This window comes from Lygodium microphyllum, chromosome 1, assembly GCF_053477565.2.
Source record: "Lygodium microphyllum isolate KBCC chromosome 1, Lygodium_microphyllum_v1.1.10, whole genome shotgun sequence".
NCBI classification, from domain to species: Eukaryota; Viridiplantae; Streptophyta; class Polypodiopsida; order Schizaeales; family Lygodiaceae; genus Lygodium; species Lygodium microphyllum.
This window is the reverse complement of record NC_141135.1, coordinates 34,965,159-34,990,111: the sequence shown is the minus strand read 5'-3', so window position 1 is coordinate 34,990,111 and position 24,953 is coordinate 34,965,159. Positions and strand designations below refer to the sequence as shown.

The 24,953-nt window shown below is 37.9% G+C and overlaps 1 protein-coding gene across 1 annotated transcript; it reads right to left on the bottom strand.

Annotated features, from left to right (window-relative positions):
* Positions 1–20,759: 20,759 nt before the first annotated feature.
* Positions 20,760–24,594, bottom strand: LOC148040992 (putative receptor protein kinase ZmPK1). The gene is made up of 2 exons (XM_087675403.1): positions 21,970–24,594; positions 20,760–21,646 (listed from the first exon to the last, which is right to left on the bottom strand). Exons 1-2 carry the CDS (start codon positions 24,190–24,192, stop codon positions 21,134–21,136), a joined length of 2,736 nt encoding a protein of 911 aa, XP_087531529.1. The 5' UTR covers positions 24,193–24,594; the 3' UTR covers positions 20,760–21,133.
* Positions 24,595–24,953: the final 359 nt, after the last annotated feature.

Sequence of the window (24,953 nt, the reverse complement as noted above, 5' to 3'; positions counted from 1 at the left end):
TTAAAAATGATATCATGGTTATGTATTATCTTCTTAGACTCATGATCCCATAAGTGAATGCCCATTTCTCCTAATTTCCCATATCCAAGAGAGATATACTCCTTGGAATTAGGATCAACCTTAATGTGCTTTTCTCGAGGTACATGCATAAATGCTTCCTAATCAAAAACATGTAAATGATCATAACTAGGCCTCTTTCTAGACTATAACTCCTCTATAATTTTACCATTGAATGGCTTACTAGGATACCTATTGATCAAATGCATTGTCATGTTTGTAGCTTTAGTTGAAGACCCATAGTGAGACCAATGTGAGATAGCATACAGACCCTTTCCCAAACGGTCCTATTCATCTTCTCAATTAAACCATTTTGAGTAGGATTTTTAGGATCCATCAACTCTCTTTTGATACTATGGAGCTTTCCCAAACGGTCCTATTCATATTCTCAATCAAACAAATTTTTGTAGGATTTTTTGGAGCCATCAACTCTCTTTTGATACCATGGCTTGCACAAAAGTTCCTAAAGGCATAATTATCTATGAAAGTGACAAAATATGAAGTTCCACCCAATGAGACTTGGGCATAGGCTCACACAAATCACTATGAACCAAATCCAAACACTCTAATATTCTAGTATTATTACCTCTCCTATGCAACCAAAATTAGAAAAGTTCGAGTATAAGATAATTAAAATGGCATAAATATTTCATTCTAGTAATGATATGTGTCCCAAATGGCAATGCCATATAGAAAATAATGGTTGTTTGGTGATAGCTAATAAATCTTTCATTCTAGTAATGATGTGTCCCAAATGGCAATGCCATATAGAAAATAATGGTTGTTTGGTGATAGCTACTACATAGTCTTTAACCCTAGAAGCATGCAAATTGAATGATACAAAGTACCAAATCTATGTCCATCGGCAAGAATGAGAGTCCCTTTGCAAAATTTCTACATGCTCTCTGGAGATCACCCTACCACAAATATCAAGCTCTCTAGTGCTAATCAAACTCTTTGTGAAGTCTAGAACATGTTGTACACTTCATAAAGCAAAAGAAGGATAGTGACGAATGTATATTCCCTATACCAACAATGGCACATACATAGTTATTACCAATACGGGTGTATCCTTTTGTCTCCTAAGATCATAAGTAGTGAACCACTTTCTATATGGAGTGACATGGAATGATGCTCCTAAGTCCAAAAGCTTTTTCAGTGACATGTCATTGTCCATGCCAACTAAGAATGCATCATCAAAAGAGGAAACATACAAGACATCTTCATTATCATTTCTACATGCATTAATCTCTTCTATCTTTGCCTTATCATTCTCTTCTTTCTTGCCATTATCCCCTCTATATACTTTTTATCATTTTTCTTGCTCTTCTACTTGTAGCACTCCTTTATATGTTCCTTATTACAAAAGAAGCATTTTGCATCCTTTTTGCTATGATATTTACTCCTTGACTTGCCTCTATGAGAGTCCCGCTTGGCATTTGACTTTTCTCTCATGCATGCACTAGAGGACTTTGAGCCTACATTGGTTATTTATTCACCTCCTCAATGAGAATTCCACTCGCAATATTAAAACTAGCAAGCCCACTTGCAAGTGCATGGTTGCTAATGGCTATCCTAAATGTAAAGAAGTAAATCCCACAGTAAGCTAAAATAATGAAAATTTTAAAAGAATACTAAAATGCTAAGAAAGCCATAGCTAAGGCAGCTAGGATACCATGAATCATGTTACCACTTGATACAATGGCTAAGAATCACTCATGAGAGGCTACAACATGATATCCTTCTCATGCTATGAAGGGGCATGGAATCCATCCCAATACCATGGTGGACAAAGAGTATGCACCCTCAATGGATGGTGGGAGGTAGAGACCTCAAACAAGAAATATTTACAATTGACAAAAGATGCTTGGCAATTTACAACTCAGCCTTTTATATCTAACCCTAGGCCTAAGGCTAAATACTGGCTAAGGTATTATTTTGCTTTATTACAAGCCATCCCAATGTAAAAGAGCTTTGTCACTAGGGTATTATTTTAATGTATTACAAGCCATCCTAACGCGAAAGAGCTTTGCCCTCAAAGCTGAAATTGGGACAAATTACAATGAATATTATGTCAAGGATAGCTCAAAGCATATAAATCCATCCTGAAATGAAACTAAAGTTGATGAAGGAGAAGTATATATGTTGAAGAAACTATTTGTAGTTGTCCAAAATAGGTTGCAATACAATTTTGACCATAACTTGAAGTAGAAGTGTCCAATTTTCATGTGCAAACTATAGAAATGTAGAGGACAATATGTGGTATCCAACCATACTGTCAAAATCCAATTTTTATGAAGACAAGGCAATTAATTTCTATATAGAAATTTAATACATCAAGTTGTTTACTACTTATTGAGGGAGGTATCCTCTTGAAGAAGCCATGGAAATAGTCATTCTCATACAACTAGATAGAATGTGTTGAGAAATCAAGATGGGAAAAATGACTTTTTGAAGAAGTTGGCAAAGAATGCCTTGTTGAGTAAGAGGTATACGGTGATGCACATAGAGTATACCATTGCATTGGAACATTTTGTGTCCTCTCATTGAGCTTGGACTAAGATTCTTTTATGGTATTTCTAATGGAGAATGAGTGATATTTTGTAATCGTTTTTTGTATATTGGTGATAGAAAATCCTCCATTTGACCACTAACCAATAGTCTCCCTATAGTTCATATATATACTTATCATAAGTTTAAATAACTAGAAATAAGTGATACATAGATGAACTAGGATATCTTCCCCTAGTTCACATGTGTGTGTGTGTGTGTGTGTGTGTGTGTGTGTGTGTGTGTGTGTGTGTGTGTGTGTGTGTGTGTGTGTGTGTGTGTGTGTGTGTGTGTGTGTGTGTGTGTGTGTGTGTGTGTGTGTGTGTGTGTGTGTGTGTGTGTGTGTGTGTGTGTGTGTGTGTGTGTGTGTGGGCGCGCGTGCGTGCATGTGTGCGTGTGCACATGCGTGCATGTGTGACTCTCTCTTTACCCTACTTTTTCTTTACTCTCTACTCTAGCTACTCGCTCTTATTCTAAATTGTGAGGTACTCTCAAACACAATAAAATAATCAGACTCCAAATTTTCTATGAGTTTATTTTGAAGTGTGAGAAAGTCTCTAACAAAATCAAGTAAACTCTTAGCTATTATAATAATTCTTAAGGTGAGAATTTTTATAACACAATAGAATGATCAACTTTCAATTTTTTTGTAACTTGTTAATTATTTAACTATTTTATTTATTTATTTATTTAACCATTCTCACTCTATTAACTATTTAATTATTTAAATATTTAAATATTTGGAATAAAGTAAATATTTATTGATTTTAATAATTTTAATATTTAACTATATAAGTGATTTTAATCTCTAAAATAATACTAATACTAAATCCAATTTTAAGTTTTCAATTTACAAGCTTCTTTGCTAATTCAAGCTAGAAGCTCAAATATAAGTGCTTGCAAGAATGGAAGAGCATGAGATCTTTTTAGTATATAAAGTAAAGTTTCGATCAAAAGGTTTTTTTTATCAAAGTGTAAGTAATACTCATATATTTCTTAAAACATGGACATATCATCCCTGAATAGTACAGCTAAATTTTTTAGAACCAATGTAAAACTTTACCATTATTCACATGAAAAATGCATTTCGAATAACATAAAATGCGACTTAGGTTGTGATCATGAGTGCATATTTGTTTCTTTTGTTTTCTTCTCTTCCTTCTTTTGTTGAATAAATCAACATATGCATGTACCATGTAGCAAGGCTTTCACCCTTACAAAGGGGACTAGAGATTTTTAGGGTTTGGAAGACTAATCATGATTATACATCAAGCAAACACTTTGCATAAATAATTAATTCATGAGTCTCAATGTTGAAGAACTTGTTGCCAATGAAGAACCATAGTTTGAGAGATGATTAATCTTTCCATAGACCTATTGCACTTCCAATCACAGTTGTAGAGGACTTGTTGTAGTAGCCGAGTAGATCTTGCTTGATAAGGTGATGTGCTTGATGTGACCACGTCTTTTTATGCCCTTCAAATGCAACCATCATCGTTTTTGCATCCTTGTGTCATTAGTCTTTTTGCGGTCTTCAAAGGTTGTTGATTTGTTGCATAATTGATGCTTCCTTTAGGCTCGAGCATATCACTCCATCACCTATTTTGTTTGAATTCAATTGATGGAAACTGAGAGCACATGTGGTTGAGCTCAAAAGAATTATATCTTCAAAAATTTGAAATTAAAAGTTGACTTCAACTTTTAACACTTACCAAATCTGTGCTCACCACTTTACCAATGCCTTGCTTGTTAGGCAACATACTTGTCAATTGCTTCCTCCTTGCAGAAAAAATGTTGCAATGCCTGTAAGCCCACAAGGGTATTATTTTTATGGTGTTCATGGATTTTAAAGATATATGTAAATGTAATTGACTCTATTATATACAATAATGAATTGATTGTTCATACAAGGTAACAAGCTATGGCACAATATTATTCCACCTTGAGATAAGCCATTTATAGAGGTTAGGATTATAGTGGAGGGTAGTAGAAGCATCAAGCAATTGTAGAGCTTTTTCAAATAGTAGCATATCGCCAAGACCTTGAGTAATACATTTCCTTAACCCAATCAACTATTAGCAATGTGTAAGTCCTTCTCTCTATGAGAAGCTTATTCAAGAGAGGGTGATCTAGAACCATTTTGGATTGTTCAATGTTCAATGTTCAATGTTCTATACATTTACAAGTACTCGCAAGTATGTTGGAGCTATGTGCATTGGGTCATTCATGGAATTCCATATAGCTTGTATTTCCTTAATGACTGTCATTAGCTCACCACCTACTTTATTATTTATGCTCTTATGGTATACTAGTTGTTGTCAAACTCATTTGGCATATTTGCTCTTGATTTCAATGCTTGTATGATTTCCATTTCATACATACAATTTTTAGGGTGGAAAGAGGGAATTAAGCAAAGCTCCTTGGCTTCGACTTTTGACATATTCCATACAAGTACATGTTCCATTTTTGCTTTTTTGGGCTTAAAATTTGTAGGAACTTCCGGTTGAGTGGAACATATTTTATCTAGGGATTGATTGATGATACTTGAGCTTTAATAGCTAAGATAGCTCCAGGTGAAGAATCCATGGCTACCCAAATTGTCTAGCTGCTGTTCATCTTCCAAGGGTTTGTTCTAAGGCCAAGAATGCTAAGAGGGGAAAGGAGAGAGTGCTAAAGAGTGCCCTAGGATGGCCAAAAGCAACAATGAGCATCAGGAAGGCAAAAAGAGGGCTGGGGTAGGTAGGGGAAGCTAGTGCAAAATGCACCAAAAATTGCGGGGACTGGCTTGCAGGCCTCAGGAGGTAGCAACCCCTCATTCCACTACTTGATCCCAAGCTTAGAGTGGTGAGCAGATCGGTCGCTGTATGCTCACGTAGTGAATCCCGGAAGGTCCCCAAGAACAATGAACTCTACCTTTTTGCACAAAAAACAATGTAAAAGCATGAACGACAAGAAGCAAGAGACCAATTGGGTTCAATCCCCCCCCATGCCTTGTGTGAGCGCTTCACAAAGCATGTATTTTATGTATATTTCCATCTTCATGCTCAATAATAGCCCAATTTACAAAAATATGATAAGCATTTAGCTTTTGAGTTTGCTTTCTACAAAAATAGGAAATAAAGCTAATGGACGGTGCCCATAGAGTCTAGCACGCCCAACACAATGTCCAAATAGAAATAACATATCCGTGCGCATAGGCGCATACAAAATAATAATAAATAATCGATGTCTCAATAGACATAATAAAATATAGGCGTGGCGCCTATCAAAATATAATCCAAAGGTCGAATACTCGCTAGGCTCCAATGCTTTCCTTCGCCACTGCTGCTATCTCTACACATCAACTGAAGCATTCACAATCGTTAGTAAAATAATACAATTAAATCGACAAAAGTGAATACCTAGCAGTCTTCAGCTACATAAATAAATCAATTGGTTAGAAATAAATCCTAACCTTAATTTATTACGAGTGCGCACTCTAAACTCATAAACGTTTATTAATTTAATATGCATTTTGTAGAATCACCCGCTATGAAATCACCCATGTACACACTAAATTAATGAAACGCCTGAAAAGGACAGGCGTCCCCATCAACTTCTCGCACAAAGAATCCACTTTGTGTATGAGCCCCGGTCATCTAAGTTTACGGAATCCACCGTAAAACCTCACGGAATCCACTGTGACACAGAATCCACCGTGGAATATGCCTCATGGCATCATACCCCCGGGGTGGGATAGCAATTGACCTCAATTGCTATTAGCTCAATGTGGAGCTAATAGAGTGGGGAAAGCATTTAAGTCTCTAGCGTGCATTCATTGTGCTTCCTCTACAGGATGGTTATTAAATTTAACTAGATATCTAGAATACCTTTGGCCAGTTCTAGTGGTCATATAATCAGTGTCAAGGATAGCTTCTGGTTCAAGTATTTCAGTCTCTTCCTCTAATAAAGGTGGGTTTTCATAAACAGGGTAGATAGGTAATTGGCCTCTAAATGGTCTCAATAAACTAATGTGAAATGTATTGTGAATTTTCCAATGAGATGGTAATTCTAACTTGAATGCATTATCATTAATCTTATGAATGATTCTAAATGGTCCATAGAATCTAAGAGCTAATTTGACAACTGGATGTCTATCTACACTTTGCAGTCTACGTTTTTCTATTCTCAGCCAAACATAATCATCAACTTTGAAATTCATGGCTTGTCTTTTCTTGTTGGCTTGTTTGGTATATGATTGTTGGGCTTTAGCAATCATATCCTTAACCTCATCAAAAATACTATTATGCATAGTAGCAATATCATCAGCACTCTGAATTCTATTAGACAAAGATGCAACAGGTGTAGACAATCTATATCCATAAATGACTTCAAAAGGTGCTTTCTTTGTAGATGTGTGCAGTGTATTGTTATATGCAAACTGTAATAAATGCAAATGAGTGTCCCATGTCTGAGGTTTAGAGATAGTATATGCACGTAAAAGATCTAGAATGGTGTTGTTTGTGGCTTCTGTTTGTCCATTAGTTTCTGGATGAAATGCAGATGAGAAATCAATCTTTGTGCCTAGATTAGCAAATAGTGTAATAAAAAAATTGTTACAAAATCTAGAATCACGATCTGAAATAATGACTTTTGGCAATCCATGGTTAGTAAAAACAGTTTTCAAAAATAACTGTGCTGCTTGTGATGCTGTTAAAGTTTTCTTACATGGAATGAAATATGCTTGCTTACTAAATCCATCTACAACAGTCCAAATCATATCATGGTTAGATTTAGTATTTGGTAAACCAATAATGAAATCCATAGAAATATGTTCCCAAGGTTTAGATGGAATAGACAAAGGCATTAGTAATCCATACTGTTTACCATGATGTCTTTTTACTCTTTGGCAAATCAAACATTCAGAAACGAAATTAGATACATCTTCATCCATATGCGGCCAATAAAAATCTTCAGTTAACATACGTAATGTAGATATGATACCTCTATGACCTTGATATGGGGGACAATGAATTTCATTCAAAACAAAAGATCGGAATGGAATAGTAACACACAGTCTCTTTTCATAAAACATAAATCCATCATTATATGACAATGAATCAACAGGAATGAAAATATTTTGAACTAATTTATTCCAATCAGAATGAAAAGTAATATCCTGGTGATATGTATCTTTCATAGCAATCAAAGAATCAAAAGATATGATAGAAATATTATGAATTGCAGGTCTTCTACTCAATGCATCAGCAACTACATTTTCTTTTCCAGGTTGGTATTGAATGATAGGATGAAAACTTTGAATGAAGGAAGCCCATTTGATATGACAGTCAGAGATTTGGGGTTGGCTAAGTAAATGTCTAATGCTTTGCTGGTCGGTCTTTATCATGAATTCTGAACCCATTAAGTAGTGTTTCCACTGTCTTAATGCTTGTACAACTGCTAATAGTTCTTTGTCATATGTGGAATATTTCCGCTCAGAGGGTTTCAGCTTACAACTAGAATATGCTATAGGATGATTGTCTTGCATTAGTACGGCTCCTATTCCTGATCCGCTAGCATCGGTCACAACTAGAAAGAATGGTCTATTAAAGTCAGGCAACTGTAGAACAGGGGCACTGGTTAATGCACGTTTCAGTGAGTCAAAGGATTTCTGTTGATTTTCAGTCCATTGATAAACAATTCCTTTCTTGAGAAGTTTGGTTAATGGTAAAGCAAGTAATGAAAAATTACGTACAAACTTCCTATAGAAACTAGCAAGACCAAGGAATGAGCGTAATTCATGCACGTTTTTAGGAACAGGCCAATGCAATATTGCATCAATTTTCTTAGGATCAACTTTAATTCCTTCAGATGATACAATATGACCTAAATACTCAATTTCTGTCTTAAAGAATTCACTCTTGTCAGGATTTGCAAACAATTGATTTTCTTTCAATAACTGAAAAACTAATGACAAATGCTCATAATGCTCTTTCTCATTTTGACTAAACACCAAAATATCATCAAAGAAAACAATCACACAATACTGATATTTTAGAAAGATACGGTTCATCATTCTACTAAAAGTGGCAGGTGCATTAGTCAATCCGAATGGCATGACTAAGAATTCGTAATGGCCAAACTGTGTTCTGAATGCAGTCTTAAATATGTCAGATTTATCTAGCCTCACCTGATGATATCCAGACTTAAGGTCAATTTTACTAAATATAGAAGATCCTTGCAGTTTGTCCATAAGGTCATCAACTCTAGGTATAGGATACCTATTCTTTACACTGATCTTATTTAAAGCTCGGTAGTCAATACATACACGATAGGTATTATTCTTTTTCTTGACTAAGAGTACAAGTGCACCGAATGGAGAACTGCTAGGTCGAATTAAACCTCTATTTAGTAATCCTTCAATTTGACTCTGGATTTCTTTTTGCTCTGTTTGATTGTGCCTATATGGTGCTTTGCAAGGTGGTTGTGTGCCATGGATTAAATCAATCTTATGGTCTTCTGGACGTGAAGGTGGTAAACCTGGTGGTAGGTCTTCTGCAAAACATTCCTTAAAATATGCAAGAAATTCCTTATGCCTAGGGTGCATATGATTTTCCTTTGCTTGCAATTCATTCACCCAAATGAGATATGATTTAGTGCTCTTGCGTAATGCACGTTTTGCTTGAGTATGCGAAAGCAGTGGAAAAATATTAGATGCATGCATACCATATAATGTAATAGATTTTCCTTGAAAATTAATATTCATTGTGTGTGTGGAATAATCTATATTTGGATTATGCTGGTGTCGCCAAGGCATTTCTAAAATAATGTCACTCGACTATAATGGAACAACTAAGAAATTTCTTCTTTCAGTGTATGAACCAATTTGAATCTCTAAATCTTGTACTTCTTGTGTACCATTATACCTAGTGCCTAAGAATGCAGCTTTTATGCGATAATTCATAGGTACAGTCTGTAATTTCAATTCCTTTACCAATTTTGCTGAAATAAAGTCATGAGTACTACCGTCATCATGCAAGATAGTCTTTTCCTTTCCATGCACCAAACATTTCATAGTCAATAATGAATGTGGAGTAGGCATACCTGGTAAAGTGTCGGGAGTAGTAGTAGTGTCATCCTCATCTTCAGTGAAATCAGGCATATCCTCATGCTCGTCTTCGTCCATGGCTCCAAGATAGTTGATATGTGCTGGTGGCTTCTTTGAATGACAATTTGCTGCGAGATATCCCGGCTGGTGACACTTATAGCATACTATTGGCTTGGCTTCAGTTACATTATTTGCAATGGCTGGAAGTCTGGGTACATTTGGATTGGCTTGTGGAATAGGCTTAGGATTTGGATTGACATTGGATGGTAATATAGGTGGTTTAGCCCAATTCTTGCGGAAAGATGGTGAAGAGAAACGACCTGGATTAAACCTTCTAAAATTGGAATTGAATTGTTTATATCCATAATTACCATTGGCTTGGAATTGCTGTGGTCGTCTGTCTCTACCGCGTAACTTATCTTCAGTGTCGTGAGCTAGTGAGATGGCACCTTCAAGGGTAGCAGGCTTGAACATGTTCACTTCAGCGTAGTAATGTCCAAGAAGTCCAGACATATACTTCCGCTTATGTGTCGTCTCTGGTATGTCTTCAAGCATGTGTAGCTGTAGGAGTGCATTCCAAAAATGCTCTGTATACTGAGGTATAGGCTCACGATCCTGTTGTTGAAGTAGATCCCATTGCTTGATAGCCTTCTCATGAAATTGCGGTGGAAGGAAATTCTGCATGAACTTCTTCTTGAAATCTTCCCAAGTAGCAGGACATTCTATGCTCTTGCGTACTACAGTCCACCAAAGTGATGCTCTGTCTACCAAATGATTAGTAACACACTTGATTTTATCTTTTTCTGGATAGGTTTCCTCATGGAAATAGTCATCAAACTGGCTAATAAAGGATAAAATAGTCTTTCCTTCTTGTATGCCATTGAAAGTGCGAAATTTGAAACTTCGTTTACTTATCTTTGATTCCTTGCGAATGGTTTGAGCTTCAAGAGTGGCGTCGATGGTACGTCGAATCAAATCTTCAGCTTGAGGTTCTTCTTTGTCGGTAGACGCTCTTTGTAATTTTGCCAATTGCGCTTGCAATGCTTGCCTAGCCCTTCGTTCCTCTTCCAATTGCAGCATGATTAGATCTAGCTTTTGTTCCATGGTAGGCTCAGGTAGGTCGTCTTTAGCCATAGGATCATCCATATGTGGTTCCGTCATCCTGTAAAACTCAAAAGACCTTTCTCACTCAAAATCAGGTTAGCGGGATGAGCGTAGCTCAAATTCGAGGTTACAAGGCTATGTATTTTTGGGTATTTCTTTCTCAATTTTCAGAAAATCTGCAATATTTCCTTCTTCGTATGCTGAAAATACTTCAGCGGACCTGCGTATAGGTAGAATACTTTGCCACGAACAACTTTGCAATTCAGAGTTTTTGCGCAGGAACAGCCCTTCTAGGAGTTTTGAGCACTAGTCAGCTCTGACTCCAATTGACTAGTCTGACTTGCAGAGTTGCAAACTTAGCCGACTTGCAGAACTTAGTAAACTTGCAGAACTTGATTACTGTCGACTTGCAGGACTTGACTTCGGAAGTGCAGGACCCAGAGTTTATTGACTTGCTTGCCTTGTATGACTTGACTTGAGTAGTTTAGCTTTGACTTAAGGGATTAAGCTTGAGAAGCTTAATCAATCAATCGTCTGATTTCGTGGGGGGGGCGCGGGGGCGTTTTTTCCACCACGCGGAAAAATCGGACCTCCTCCGAGATGAAACGATTTGATTTTTGAAGATTTAAGCTTCTTTTCCAAGCTTATAAACTCTAAAGTTCAACTTTGAAAAAAGGGAGATATGGAATTTCTCACTGTATATCCACAACTTGTTTATGGAGATGAATGCGTGGTCCTCCACCTGTACAGCCTGGTCCTTCATGATCTGACAGTAGAAACAGGGGTTCTTGATCGCCAGAAGTCTGCTTGTATCGACGGTTCGTGATGAGATTGACTGTAGAGCGCGATCGTTCCAGGAGCTCCGCCTTCGCACGAGATGGGTAGCGATTGGAAGCTTTTGATCTCAGCTCCGCTCTGATACCACTGGTGCGCAGATCGGTCACTGTATGCTCACGTAGTGAATCCCGGAAGGTCCCCAAGAACAATGAACTCTACCTTTTTGCACAAAAAACAATGTAAAAGCATGAACGACAAGAAGCAAGAGACCAATTGGGTTCAATCTCCCCCCATGCCTTGTGTGAGCGCTTCACAAAGCATGTATTTTATGTATATTTCCATCTTCATGCTCAATAATAGCCCAATTTACAAAAATATGACAAGCTTTTAGCTTTTGAGTTTACTTTCTACAAAAATAGGAAATAAAGCTAACGGACGGTGCCCATAGAGTCTGGCACGCCCAACACAAAGTCCAAATAGAAATAACATATCCGTGCGCATAGGCGCATACAAAATAATAATAAATAATCGATGTCTCAATAGACATAATGAAATATAGGCGTGGCGCCTATCAAAATATAATCCAAAGGTCGAATACTCGCTAGGCTCCAATGCTTTCCTTCGCCACTGCTGCTATCTCTACACATCAACTGAAGCATTCACAATCGTTAGTAAAATAATACAATTAAATCGACAAAAGTGAATACCTAGCAGTCTTCAGCTACATAAATAAATCAATTGGTTAGAAATAAATCCTAACCTTAATTTATTACGAGTGCGCACTCTAAACTCATAAACGTTTATTAATTTAATATGCATTTTGCGGAATCACCCGCTATGGAATCACCCATGTACACACTAAATTAATGAAACGCCCGAAAAGGACAGGCGTCCCCATCAACTTCTTGCACAAAGAATCCACTTTGTGTATGAGCCCCGGTCATCTAAGTTTACGGAATCCACCGTAAAACCTCACGGAATCCATACACGGAATCCACCGTGGAATATGCCTCCTGGCATCATAGAGTGCCAGGGAGGGTGTTCCAATGCTAGATAGTGGTTTCTTGGAGATTTTAGGGGTTGGCAGCCATGGAAACTTGTAGGAGAAGAGAGAGAGGGGGCTGAGGAAAAAAGTAACTGAGATTTTGCCCTCTTCTAACTCCTAAGTCTCTAAACTTGGCCTTGAACCCCTAAAATTTGCATTAAAAGAAGTGATGACCTACTAAGTTAGCCATTTTACCTCAAGATATGTTTGAATCTCTAGCCATAGCTCGTGCTTCCTTCAAAAAGCTGAAACTAAATGTGGTCTTTCCTGCTATACTTGTACATGTGACTTGAGTAACTAGGGTTTGAGATTTGAAAAGGAACTAGATGGAGAAAGAGGAAAGGAGAAAATGACAAAAACTTGAAGCTCCGATACCACTTGTAATGAATGAAGCTAAGAGGAGAGAGGAGAATGAGCTAAAGAGAGAGAAAGAGAGAAGAAAGAAGAGAAAGAAATATTAGAAGAGGAGAGAGAAAGATAGAAAAGAGGGGAGAAGGGAGGAGGAAGCCATGGAAGTTGAAGGTGAAGGTCAAGAGTATGTTCTTGATAATAATTGGTTGCCCTAAATTGGGACTCTTACACCTTATATAACCCAGTCAGTGTGACTGGGTGTCTAACCTCTAGTTCTGATGTATCCTGCTTGTTATAGTGAGGTATATAAATATCATGAAGGTCACTCTCAAGTGTAGAGAGAGTGTAGTAGTTGTACCTTGAACAAGTTAATAAGCAAGATCTTGTTCTTGTACTTGAGCTCTCTTCTCCCTCTCTTATGCACACAACTTTATGCTCTCACTTTGATTTTCCAACAACATGGTGGGGGGACTTGCTTGAGTTGTTGTGCCAAACACACACCATACACACAAGAGAAAGCTCACTCAAGAACACAAGAAGAGAGATGGAAGCCAAAATGTTTTGTTGCCAGTGGTTTTTTAAACACACAATATAATATGTACAAAGTATTGATAAGATACAATACAAAGGAAAGTGACTAACTAAGTCAAAGACTGCACAACTAACTTTACTAATTAGCTAGTGCTATAACTATGCCATCTGTAGGTAGGTGCAACAAACTAGATATAATAAGTGATAAGTTAGTGGCCATGTAAGAGTCATAATGGCTACATACATGCTAAGTGTAGACATCCAAGCCCATCTAGCCAAGCAGTTCATCCTCAGTGTCCACACATGTTGAGCTTGCCATCTCAACACAGAGTGCTACAAATAGGTGGATACCCTCATGTTTTATGGAATGGATAGGTGGGATTTACGTTAGAGCCAATTTTATGGTCTATGAGGATTTCTAGACCACTAGATAAATACACTTCATCTCTAGACTATATCATGGTTATAGATTGTAGCCAACTTTCTTATTATCCTAATGCTATGATTAGGGATGAGAATCATAAGTGGAAGAAGGCTATGTAGTCAAAGATGGATTAATTGGTGTAAAACACTACTTGAGAGTTAGTTTCTTTGTCTAAGGGAAAATAGGCAATGCCATGTAAGTGGATTTACAAGTTGAAGATATCTCCATCTCATGCATTGCCTAAGTACAAGACAAGATTGGTGGTCAAGGGATTCAAGCAAGATAAGAGGATTGACTTTGATGATATATTCTCAACAGTAGTCAAGATGACCACCCTTCGTACCGCATTTGCATTACTTGCCAAAGAAGATATGGAACTTATTCAGATTGATGTACTGATGAATTTCTTATATGGAGATTTTCATGATGATATTTATATAAAGCAACCTGAAGGGTTTGTTGTGGAAGATATCATAAATTTGATGTCTCTATGCAGTTTAAGGGATACACTAGAAGTGAGATTGATTATTCCCTGTATATAGGATTGTTGTTGGCAACAATCTTATGATTTTGGTTCTCTATGTGGATGACATGCTAATTGCTAGGAAGTCATTCATAGATGTGGATGCATTGAACAAAAGGTCGCATGAAACCTTTGGTATGAAGGGCTTGGGGAATGGTAGTCACATTCTTGGCATGTTATGTGGGATAGAGACAAGAGGATTCTTTATTTATCTCAAAAGGAATACATTGTGAAGGTATTGGAGAATTTTTATATGGAGAGGGGAGAGGCAATTAGTGTTATAGTGCCTCCATACTCAAAACTTAGCCAAGAGGACAACCACAAGCCAGATGAGCATAAGGTTGAAATGGCTAAGGTTCCTTATATGTTTGTAGTTGGTAGCTTGATGTACACCATGGTTGCTATAAGTCTAGACATTGCTTATCTAGTGGGAGTGGATATGGTAAAACATGGCAATAAGGATTGGGAGCTAGTAAAGAGTATCGTATTGTCAAGAACATTGGAGCATAAAGAAGTATTGGGAACTTGGATGGCATAAGAACTATATTCATGCACTTTAGAAGGGAGAATGCATCTATTCTTGGATATTGTATATGTAGTCTAGACTTTAGGATGTCTAATATAGGTTTATTATTACATTCATAAATGGCATATTCTCTTGGATCTCTTGATTGCAACCATATATGGATCTATCTAGCATTGAGGATGAGTGTGTTGCAACCATTGAGATGTGCACAGAAGTTATATGGCTTACTCATCTAGTGGGAGACTTCGGCATTGCAACTAAGGTGCCTACATTGCATGTGATAGTTATAACACCATTTAGTTAGCATGAAACCCTATCTTTTCTTCTACAAAGACAAATCACATTGAGCTGAAGTATCTTTTCATTAGGGAGGTGCTTGAGGAGAAGTGTATTGAGCTTACCAAGATCCATACGAATGATCACTCGACAATTTTTCTCATGAAGAGTTTACTTTATGAATGCTTTGCAATGTGAAAAGAAGTAAATAAACAAGTTTGACAAGACTTTGGGAGGGCCATTGCATATCAAGGACATATATTCTACATCAACAAGAGATGTGGCCTATGATAGATATGATAATATAATAACCAATTGGGGGCCTACTACATCCCTATTATGTTTGATTACTTATAGTAATTGCAAAAGAATGTGATGATGTTCTCAAAATTGTGTTCAATCTAGATGAATGTAAAACTATGAATGAAAGAAAGCTAGATTGAATTAGCATCCCCTTGATGAACATGGCACCTAATCCTACAAAGGACAATCCAATATGGTTTGGTGTCCAATCTAAAAATAATATGATTGCTCTAAGATCTTGAGGTAAAAATTATGTTTATTGAATATTTGTTTCTACAAAAGATTTATTTGTGTCAAACAAAGAGTGATACATCCTTATGATATGTGTGCATTGTATGTTGCATTTAGGAATTTTGATTTTCTACATTGGGTCTTTTATAGGACACATATACCTAAGATCATGAGTGAGTAAAGATTCAAAATAATCTTGAATATTGAAGGCTTTCAAAAATATAAAATGGAGCAACATTTAGCACATTACCTTGAAAACTTTGAACTAAATGTTCAATGTTTCAAAGGGTACTAATTCAAAGAGCCCATATATGTTGCACCTACAATATATACATACTTGATAATAATACTTACAAGTGCCTAATAAGCACTTAAGAGACTCAATTTTCAAGCCCATTTTTAGATACTTAATTATGAAGAGTCCATATATACTCAGTGAATGGTCTATCCAAATACTAAAGAAACTACTATTCTTATGTATAAGTTTTGCATAGATATTATAGCCCATGTCAACAAAGGTTACAGTAATCAAAATCACTAGAAAGGCTTTGTTAGATATTGGTTCGCATGGTAGAAATGTAAAGAGGATGGTAGAGACTTGCTTAAAAAGCATTTTGTTGGAGGTGTGAAAGCATCAATATCTTTATTTATGTGAACATTAAATGATAGCCCTCATCACCAAAAAATATAACTCACTCAAAGCATTAGATGCAAATAGCTGCAAGTGTATCCATAATGTAGTTGTAGACCATTCAAAAAAGGTTGAGGCACAATTGACCTAGAAAAGTGTGGGAATGGCATGATTATCAGGCCTTTCAACCAGCAAAGACAAGCTTAAAAGGTTACCTACATAAATCAGTGCATTATCCATTACACGATACTTTATCTGCTTCAAGTTGTCTAGTTTTGGTTGGTACCTAGATAAATCAAGATACCATCCATTACATGGTGCTTTATCTACTTCAAGTTGTCTAGTTTAATTGTTTATTTTAAATTAATATTTTTAATGCATTGACAGTATAGTATTTGTAAACACATCCCTTAGTTTACAAAGGAATATAATAATTTGTCAATCTGGTCAACTCAAGGAATGAAGAAAACACATTATCAAGATTCTTCTAATTATTTTAGCTATACAAGTCACGAGAAGAAGTAGAGAAAGTTAAGAGTCTAGAAGAATTACATCAATTGACATATAGAAACTTTATTTATATAGCTAATAAAAAGAAGCAAAAGTCTAATGTTTGGATTAAACACACTTTATGGCAACAAACAAAAAAAGACAAGCAATACCCACAACCAATTCTCCTTCGTTATGAATGACCACACAACAAAGATAGTTAAAAAAAAAAATAGAAATACATGTTATAGCATAAGCTTTGCAAGTATTAAAAGAAGATTGCACTCTATAACTCCTTCATTCATCTTTGAAAACAACCCACTTTCATTTTCTACTTGTACCATTTATTTTGCTCATATTCTTTGATATTTAAGACACTATCTCTCTTTGTAATTTAGGTGGGCAGGACTAGGACAATGTGATATGGGATCCTTGACACTATTTTCAAAGTCCTGAGAGCATTCCAAGATTTATGTTGATGGCTTGTTTAGGACCAACATAATGCCATATGGGGGCTTCATCATCATTGAGAACACAATATCACCACTGTGTTGTGTTAAGGCTAGAAGAAATATTGAATTCGACAATATTGACATCCTAGATTCATGCATCTTTATTTGAAAATATTTATAGATAGTTACGTACCTTATACTTTATATACTTGTTTCATCTAATAATGCTTATATATCATGTGGATCAAGTTGATTCTCTTTCATGAAGATCTCAATCTTCTCTTTTGTAATCTTCTTATATTTCTCATCTTTGATAATTACTGAGATAGATTCTCTATTCAAAGGCATTTTAATGTGTAAGTAAAGGCTCTACGCTTGAATTTGCTAGTTGATTAGGGTGTATGACAAATTTATTTTGAAATCAACATGGTTAGTTGTCATAAAGCAAATGAAAATACTACAAAATATTATTTGAGATGAAGAAACAATGAACACTAAGAGATGTTTAAAAAATAGCTTACTTTCTTGCATTTGTCCTCTCTTTATGTTGTGGCATTGCAACTTCATATCTTGAATTTTCTAAAACCTTTTATTATGTTTGTGAATCTCTTATATTATTCCTTCAAGCATTAATTCATCTCCTTGTTTCTCAAGCTCTAAGATGGTATCCTTGGTCTATAATAGCTTTTGCATACATTGCTTCATCCCTTGCTTTAAATTGTCATTCTCCCTCCCAAGCAATTCTCTTTCTAACCTACACACATTACTATTGTGTTTAGGTGGTGTGTACCCTAGGAGACATCATGCCCATCTAAAACAAAGTGAATCATGGATATTAGATCCTTAAGTGAGACTATGGGCCTCTTCGGGGCACCTTCGCTACCCCAAAGCGCCAAGCGAAGTTACACCTTCGCTCAACAATCCATTTCTCATCTTTCTCTTTCCTATTTTCCCTCTCTATTTCTAATTTTTTATTTTCTCTCTCTCTCTCTCTCTCTCCCCAAATTCCATATGTTTAATTTTTTTTCTCTCTCTCTGCCTTCTATTTTAGTTTATTCTTTCTCCTCTTCTAATTCTCACTCTCTCTTCTTTTTTCTCTCCCTGCTTTTCTTCTCTCTCTCTCTCTCTCTCTCGTTTTATTCTCCCCCCTCTCTCCCCTCTTTTCCTTCTCTCTCTCTCTCTCTCCTCTTTTTTCCTTTCTTCTTCTTCTTCTCTCTCTCTTCATTCTCTTTTTAAAATTTTTATTTTCTCTTTCTCTCTCCTTTTCTTCTCTCTCCCACTCTCTCTCTCTCCTCTCTTTTCCTTCTCTCTTTCTCCTCTATTTTTTATTCTCTCTCTCTCTCTCTCTCTCTTTCTCTTTAAATTTTATCTTTTCTCTCTCTATAATTCTCTCTACATGTTTCCTCTCTCTCTTTCTCTCACTCTCACTCACACACACACTCTCCTTCTTCTTCTTTTTTCACTTTCTCTCCCCCTTTTCTTTTCCCCCCTCTCTCCTCTCTTTTCCTTTTTTCTTTTCCCCCCCTCTCTCTCTCTCTCTTAAATTTTATATTTCCTCTCTCTATAATTCTCTTTCTCTCTGTTCCCCCTCTCTCTCCCTCTCTCTCCTCTTCTTTCTTTTTTGCTCTGTGTATATTTCTCTCTCTCTCTCTCTCTCTCTCTCTCTCTCTCTCCTTATTTTTCTTTTCCTCTTGTTTCTCTCGCTCTCTTTTCCTCTCTCTATTTTCTCTTTCCCTTTTTCTCCCCCTATTTTCTCTCTCTCTTTCAAATTATATATTTCCTCTCTATCTCTCTCTCTAAGTCAAAAAATATAAAAAATATTTACTTTAAAAAAGACTATTCTCTTTTCTCTTTCTCCCCTCTCTCTGTCTTTTTCTCTTTCTTCTTCTTTTTTTTAAAATCCTTCTCCTTCTTCTTTTTCTTCTATCTCCCTCTCAAAGTGTGTAAAAAATTATGTCAAAAAAACTTTAAATTTAAAAAATCTTTTAAAAATATTTAATTAAATAATTTTAAATTAAAAAGTTGAATCTAACAGAGAGAGAGAGAAAGAGAGAGAAAACTGAGGCCTTACACATGAGAGAGAGGGGGAGAAGAAAAATGTTTAATGAAAAAAACACCATTCTCTTTCCTCTTTCCCCCCACCTCTCTCCGTCTTCTTCTTTTTATCCTTCTTCTTCTTCTTCTTCTCCTCTCTCTCCCCTTCTATTTCCCTCTCAAAGTGTAAACTTTAAATTAAAAAAGCTTTTAAAATTGTTTAATTAAAAAAGTTTTAATTAAGAAGCTTAATCTAACAGAGAGAGAGAGAGAGAGAGAGAGAGAGAGAGAGAGAGAGAGAGAGAGGGGGGGGGGGGGGGAGGAATTTAATTAAAAAGGGGAGGGGGAAAAGACAGAGATAGATTATAAGTGAGAGAGAGGGGAGGGGGTTTTAATTTAAAGAAGGGAGGTGAGGGGGGGCTTTAATTAAAAAAGGGAGGGGGAAGAGAAAATGAGAGATTACATGTGAGAAAGAGGGGAGGGGAGGGGGTTTTGATTGAAAAAGGGAGGTTTGGAAAAGGGGGTAGGTTCGGGGCTTTCCGAACCTACAATGAAAATAATATAGTAGTAAGATGATGAGCTTTGTAAATGATATTTTAGCCTCTTTTCCTTGTAGTCTCTTGTTAGTCCACAAATCAATATTTCTATTCCCTTCATATTTAAACATTTCTTTAAAACAAAAAGATAAAACACATGATTTACTTTTCTCACATAAGGGTTTATAATCAGGGTTAAGTGCAACATGGGGATGATATACATATTTCTTATGCCTTTGTGGTGTTGATTCAAACATCTTCTCATGCTTATGTGTACCTTTCTCCTTATGAGTTTGTTTTTGAAGTTTCTTTCAAAATATCAGGAATATGTCGAAATGTAGCTCGCATTTTGTGTAGCCTTTTGACTCAAAATTTGATAGACAAGGAGTGCATTCTTAATCAAGATCAATGTAGATATCGGCCATCAAATTTTGAGTACTAACCATTCTAATTTTAATGAAAGTTAATTAACAATTTAAAGAGCTTCATAGTACTTTGTGTATGTTTTTAAAAAGAAGACAAACTAAATAAAATTCAATATTAGGTTTAATGGTTTTTGAATTACCTCTCTTAAACCAAAAGTGAGCCCAAATTTTTCCTAATTATGCTTAAAAAAACAATTATGATCACATTTAAAATATAAATCAATATTATAATTTATTTTTTATTTTTAAAAACCATATTTGTTATTTTGTATTTAAAGGAACCATAATGAGAGTTTGCTTTCAAGAGGAAACAAAGTGTTTAAGAGTTTTGTACAATGAGTTCTCTCTTTAAGTAACTTTTTTGTTTTGTTTGACACATGATAATGTTTAGACAAAAAATTGTATCATTGGAAGCCTTTACATGGTGGAGACATGGTAGCAAGCACTTATTAATCAAGTGCAATTTTTTGAAATTTGTGTAGGTCAAGTAATCCATATTAGGTATTTGGCATATCTAAGTTTACAAGGCAAAAGTTTCAAGTCCAATACAACAAAGTTTCTATACTTGGTGTTGTGGTATTTTATAAAGCACACAAGTAACTCAAACTCACACAAAAGAAAAGCACTCTCTCTGCCTCTTTCCCTAGATCAAATTTTTGGAGATGAGCTTATACTGGCTCAAAGTTGCACTAAAGATGATATTTGAGTGATATAAAAAGGGATGGCCACTATGAGTCTTATGGGGGCACCTAGTTAGTATCACAATTACCCTATTCTTTCTTTACATGAGAATGTTTGGTGTGGGAGGCAATGGAATTGTGAGGATGCCTTGGAGCATGTGGACCACTTTTGCCATGCATGGACGTATTTCCACATCAACTTGAAGGCACCAGAATGCAATGTTGATTACCTTCTCTATCTCGCACACATTTGGGGCTCCATGAGCAATATCTTCTAGCCCTTGAGTGTTCTCACCTAGGGTGGATGATGCCTCAAGGAGCTTGGGGTCAACTATCTCTAGGGGGGAGGCCCTTTGCATGAGGTTCCATGCCCAATGGGCGAGATCCCATTCATTCTCGTCCATGGCCCCAGATGAGAAGTCATAATTCCTTCGTCCACTTACCAACTCAAGCAAGACCACCCCGAAGCTATAAACATCTGCCTTGCATGTGATGGGATGTGTATTGTCAGCCCACTCAGGTGCAAGATAACCACGAGTGCCACGCACCATGGACATGGACAATGTGTGCTCACGATCGGAGAGCTTGGCAAGGCCGAAGTCAGCAACCTTGGCCTATTGGAGCAATTCACAAAAAACCAGTAATGTTAAAATGAACTACAACATCCCAAGCAAAAGAAAAAAAAGAATTATGAAAGAAGAGGCTCATAATTGTAAGATTTTATAAATCTTAAGAAATAAGTGTAATGTAAGTCCAAAGTTTCTCGGAAAACATTCTAAGTTAAATGTTCTTATAGCTCTTACCAATACGCTTAACTCTTACCAATACACTTAAAATCTAAAAACTCAAAAGGTTATAACAATGGCAAACCCATTGTAAATTGATATCGAATTCCTTTAAAAACTACCAACAAAGAATGTTTTCCATGAACACGAACCTGGAGGTTGACATCAATGAGGATGTTGGGTGGCTTGATGTCACAGTGGAGAACATGGTCTTGGCATTCCTCATGGAGGTAGGTGATGGCACGGGCGGCACCCAAGGCAATCTCGAGGCGGGCAGCCCAGGAGAGGGGAGGTGGGCGTGCGCCATCACTTTGCAAGTGTGAGAGGGGGCGAGGTGCCACTTGTCGTACGGCCGTGGGTGCCACCTCATGGTCAGATGCAGCATGATCAAAATAGTCATGTAGATATGCAACTTTGTCACTCTTGTGTGATGAGAGTGAATGGGAGGCATGCCCATCAAAGAACAAGAGGCTGTCCAAGGATCCATGGGTCACGAACTCATACACAAGCATCCTGTGGTTTGCCCCTTCCGCACAGAAACCCAGGAGGGCCACCAGGTTCCTGTGATGGATCTTCCCTATGATGCCCACCTCTGCCCTGAATTCCTTCTCCCCCCCTGCCTTCCTGAGGGCCTCTGCCTTGAGCCTCTTCACAGCCACCTCCCTCCCATCAGGCAGCACCCCTCTGTACACAACCCCATAGGTCCCCTCCCCCAGCCTCCTGCTGAACCCTGCCGTCGCCGCCTCCATCTCTTCGTACGTGTACCTCGTCGGCGTCCCCCCCATCATGTCCTCCCCATCCTCTGCATAGGCCCTGTGCAGAAACCCCCATGCCACCGCGAAGCATGCCAATTCGGCCAGCGTCACCGCCACCGCCATACCGATCTGCAGCCTCCACCTGCTGGCGTTGCGGCTGCTTGATGCTGCAGAAGCGGCTGTGGATGTTGCAGGGGTGGGCAGAATTCCGTTTGCTTGGCAGGATAGGCTCGTTCCACGCAGGTACGGCGTGGTGTCAGAGGTGTTTGTCGCAGAACTGTCATTGATGGATACTTTGAGGTAGACTGTGTTGGGGCCAAAGTGAGCTTGATAACCATTGAGAATGTATGCAGCAGGACCTATTTGGCCATTCCCTTTGCGGAAACAGGACGCGCGGCCTTGCTGGTAAGCAGCTGCTAGGCATGTGCAGTCACTTAAGCACAGGCTTGTGCAGGCTTCTTCTGTGATGTTGGGGTCCCAATGAAGGTCATTGTTATAGAAATCAGATTTTAGCACTCTCACATACTTTGATGAAGACAATGATGATGCTGAATCACACTGAAGAGGTATGTTTCTTGTGCATCCCTGAGACCAATCCCCTGGGTCTGTCATGTGAAAGCCAGGTGCGCATGTGCATGATAAGTTGGGCCAGTATGTGCATATGCCAAAAGGGCCACACAGCCCATACACATTGCATACCAGTATCATTGCCCTCCACACAGTAACCCATGTGCCATTGATCCATTTGTATGTCCTGAGATTGCCATCGTCGTCCAATTTGAGCCTCGCCCAAGTCCGTGCAGGATTGGATGCATTCAAATACAACAGGTTGTCCAGTCCATCATTCAGCTCCACAGTGCCAGTCTCCTCAAGCTTGAAATGGGCTGTGTTCGCCTGAGTCCAGTAAGTTTGGCTTGTGTTGAGAGAAGAGAGGGCCAGGAGGCTGCCAGTAATGGAGAGAATGTATCGACCCGAGGTGAAATCATACCGGCTTTTGCATGATATGAGTTTGGAGCTTCCTAGGAAGTCCTGATTAGGAAGGAGGGTATCTGTTGGGTAGCTGAAGCTTTGCCAAACAGGGAGGTCAGTACCTCCAAGTGGACCTTTGAGCAGGGCCAAGTTGCCTGTGTCACTGAAGAAGCCCCCTTGGACACCATTGGAGCTTGAATTGCTGCTCCAGAAGATATATCCTTTGGAGTCAGCTAGCATGAGGCTACCATCGTTGGAAAGGGAGACACTGCAACCTTGATCATTCACGGGGCTGTCTCTGTTGGCCACCCAAACAATGGTGTAGAGCTGGCTGTAGAGTGCCTCAGCAGGTTGCAGGAGCAGATCTGAGTACCATATGGCAAGGCCGTAGCCGCGAGGTCCGATTCGCAGCAAGCCTGCAGAGAAAGTGCCATTCGGAGAAGAGAGCCAGGATTCGTTCATGTGGAGGGTGGAGCCCAAGGGGATGTTGTAAGCAGAGGGGTTACCTGATGGGGAGGCCTTAATAATATGGATCTGATGATAATGATGATGAAGTATGGAGGCAAAGAGGCAGCAAAATTGCTGCTGCCAGCAGCTTAGGACCATAGCAGAAGCTATGAATGTCCTAATGGTGAGAGGAAGCTGCCCCATGAGCTCTCTCTCTCTCTCTCTCTGTCTGTGCCTGTCTGTCTGTGTCTCTCTCTCTCCCTCTCTCTTACATAACTCGAGAGTCTCTCTTGACTTTTGCTGCTTGACTAAGCAGGACCCTACTCAGGCAGGCATTGGTTGGATAATTGGTGATCATGAACTGATGACATCAGCATAGTTGGTGATCATGAACCGTTGACATCAGCATACTCGAGCATTGATAGGATATTTGGTGATCATGAACCCTTCACATCAGCATATTTGGCACAGATGGACTTAGTTAAGCATAACAGTTTAGTAGCAAAGAAGTAGAATATTTTAAATGTGCATCCAATCATCCATGCTGATTTCTTCCTTAGGCAGTTGTTTAGAGTGGTCATGTTTGGCATTGACTTGATTAACTATGTAGCCTATCACGTGGTGCACTCTTCACAACTTATGCATCCATTATATTTCTTCTTTAAATAAATCTTTTGGAATAATCATGTTGCTTGGAGGCAACTAAATTAATTGCCACGTTAATCATATGTATCTATGGTATTGGCACATTTTGTCTTGGCATTCGCTTCATTGGCGGGAACAACCCATGACTTATGATAGACTTGAAGTTGACATTTATCATCTCACACACCCCTAGCATCCAAAAAATAATATGTTCTAAGTGCATAGGGATTCAAGTCTAACACATCCATAGAACTCTTAAGTGCACAGGATTTCAAGTCAAACACATCCATAGAGCATGCGTTTCTTATGGCAACTTGAAT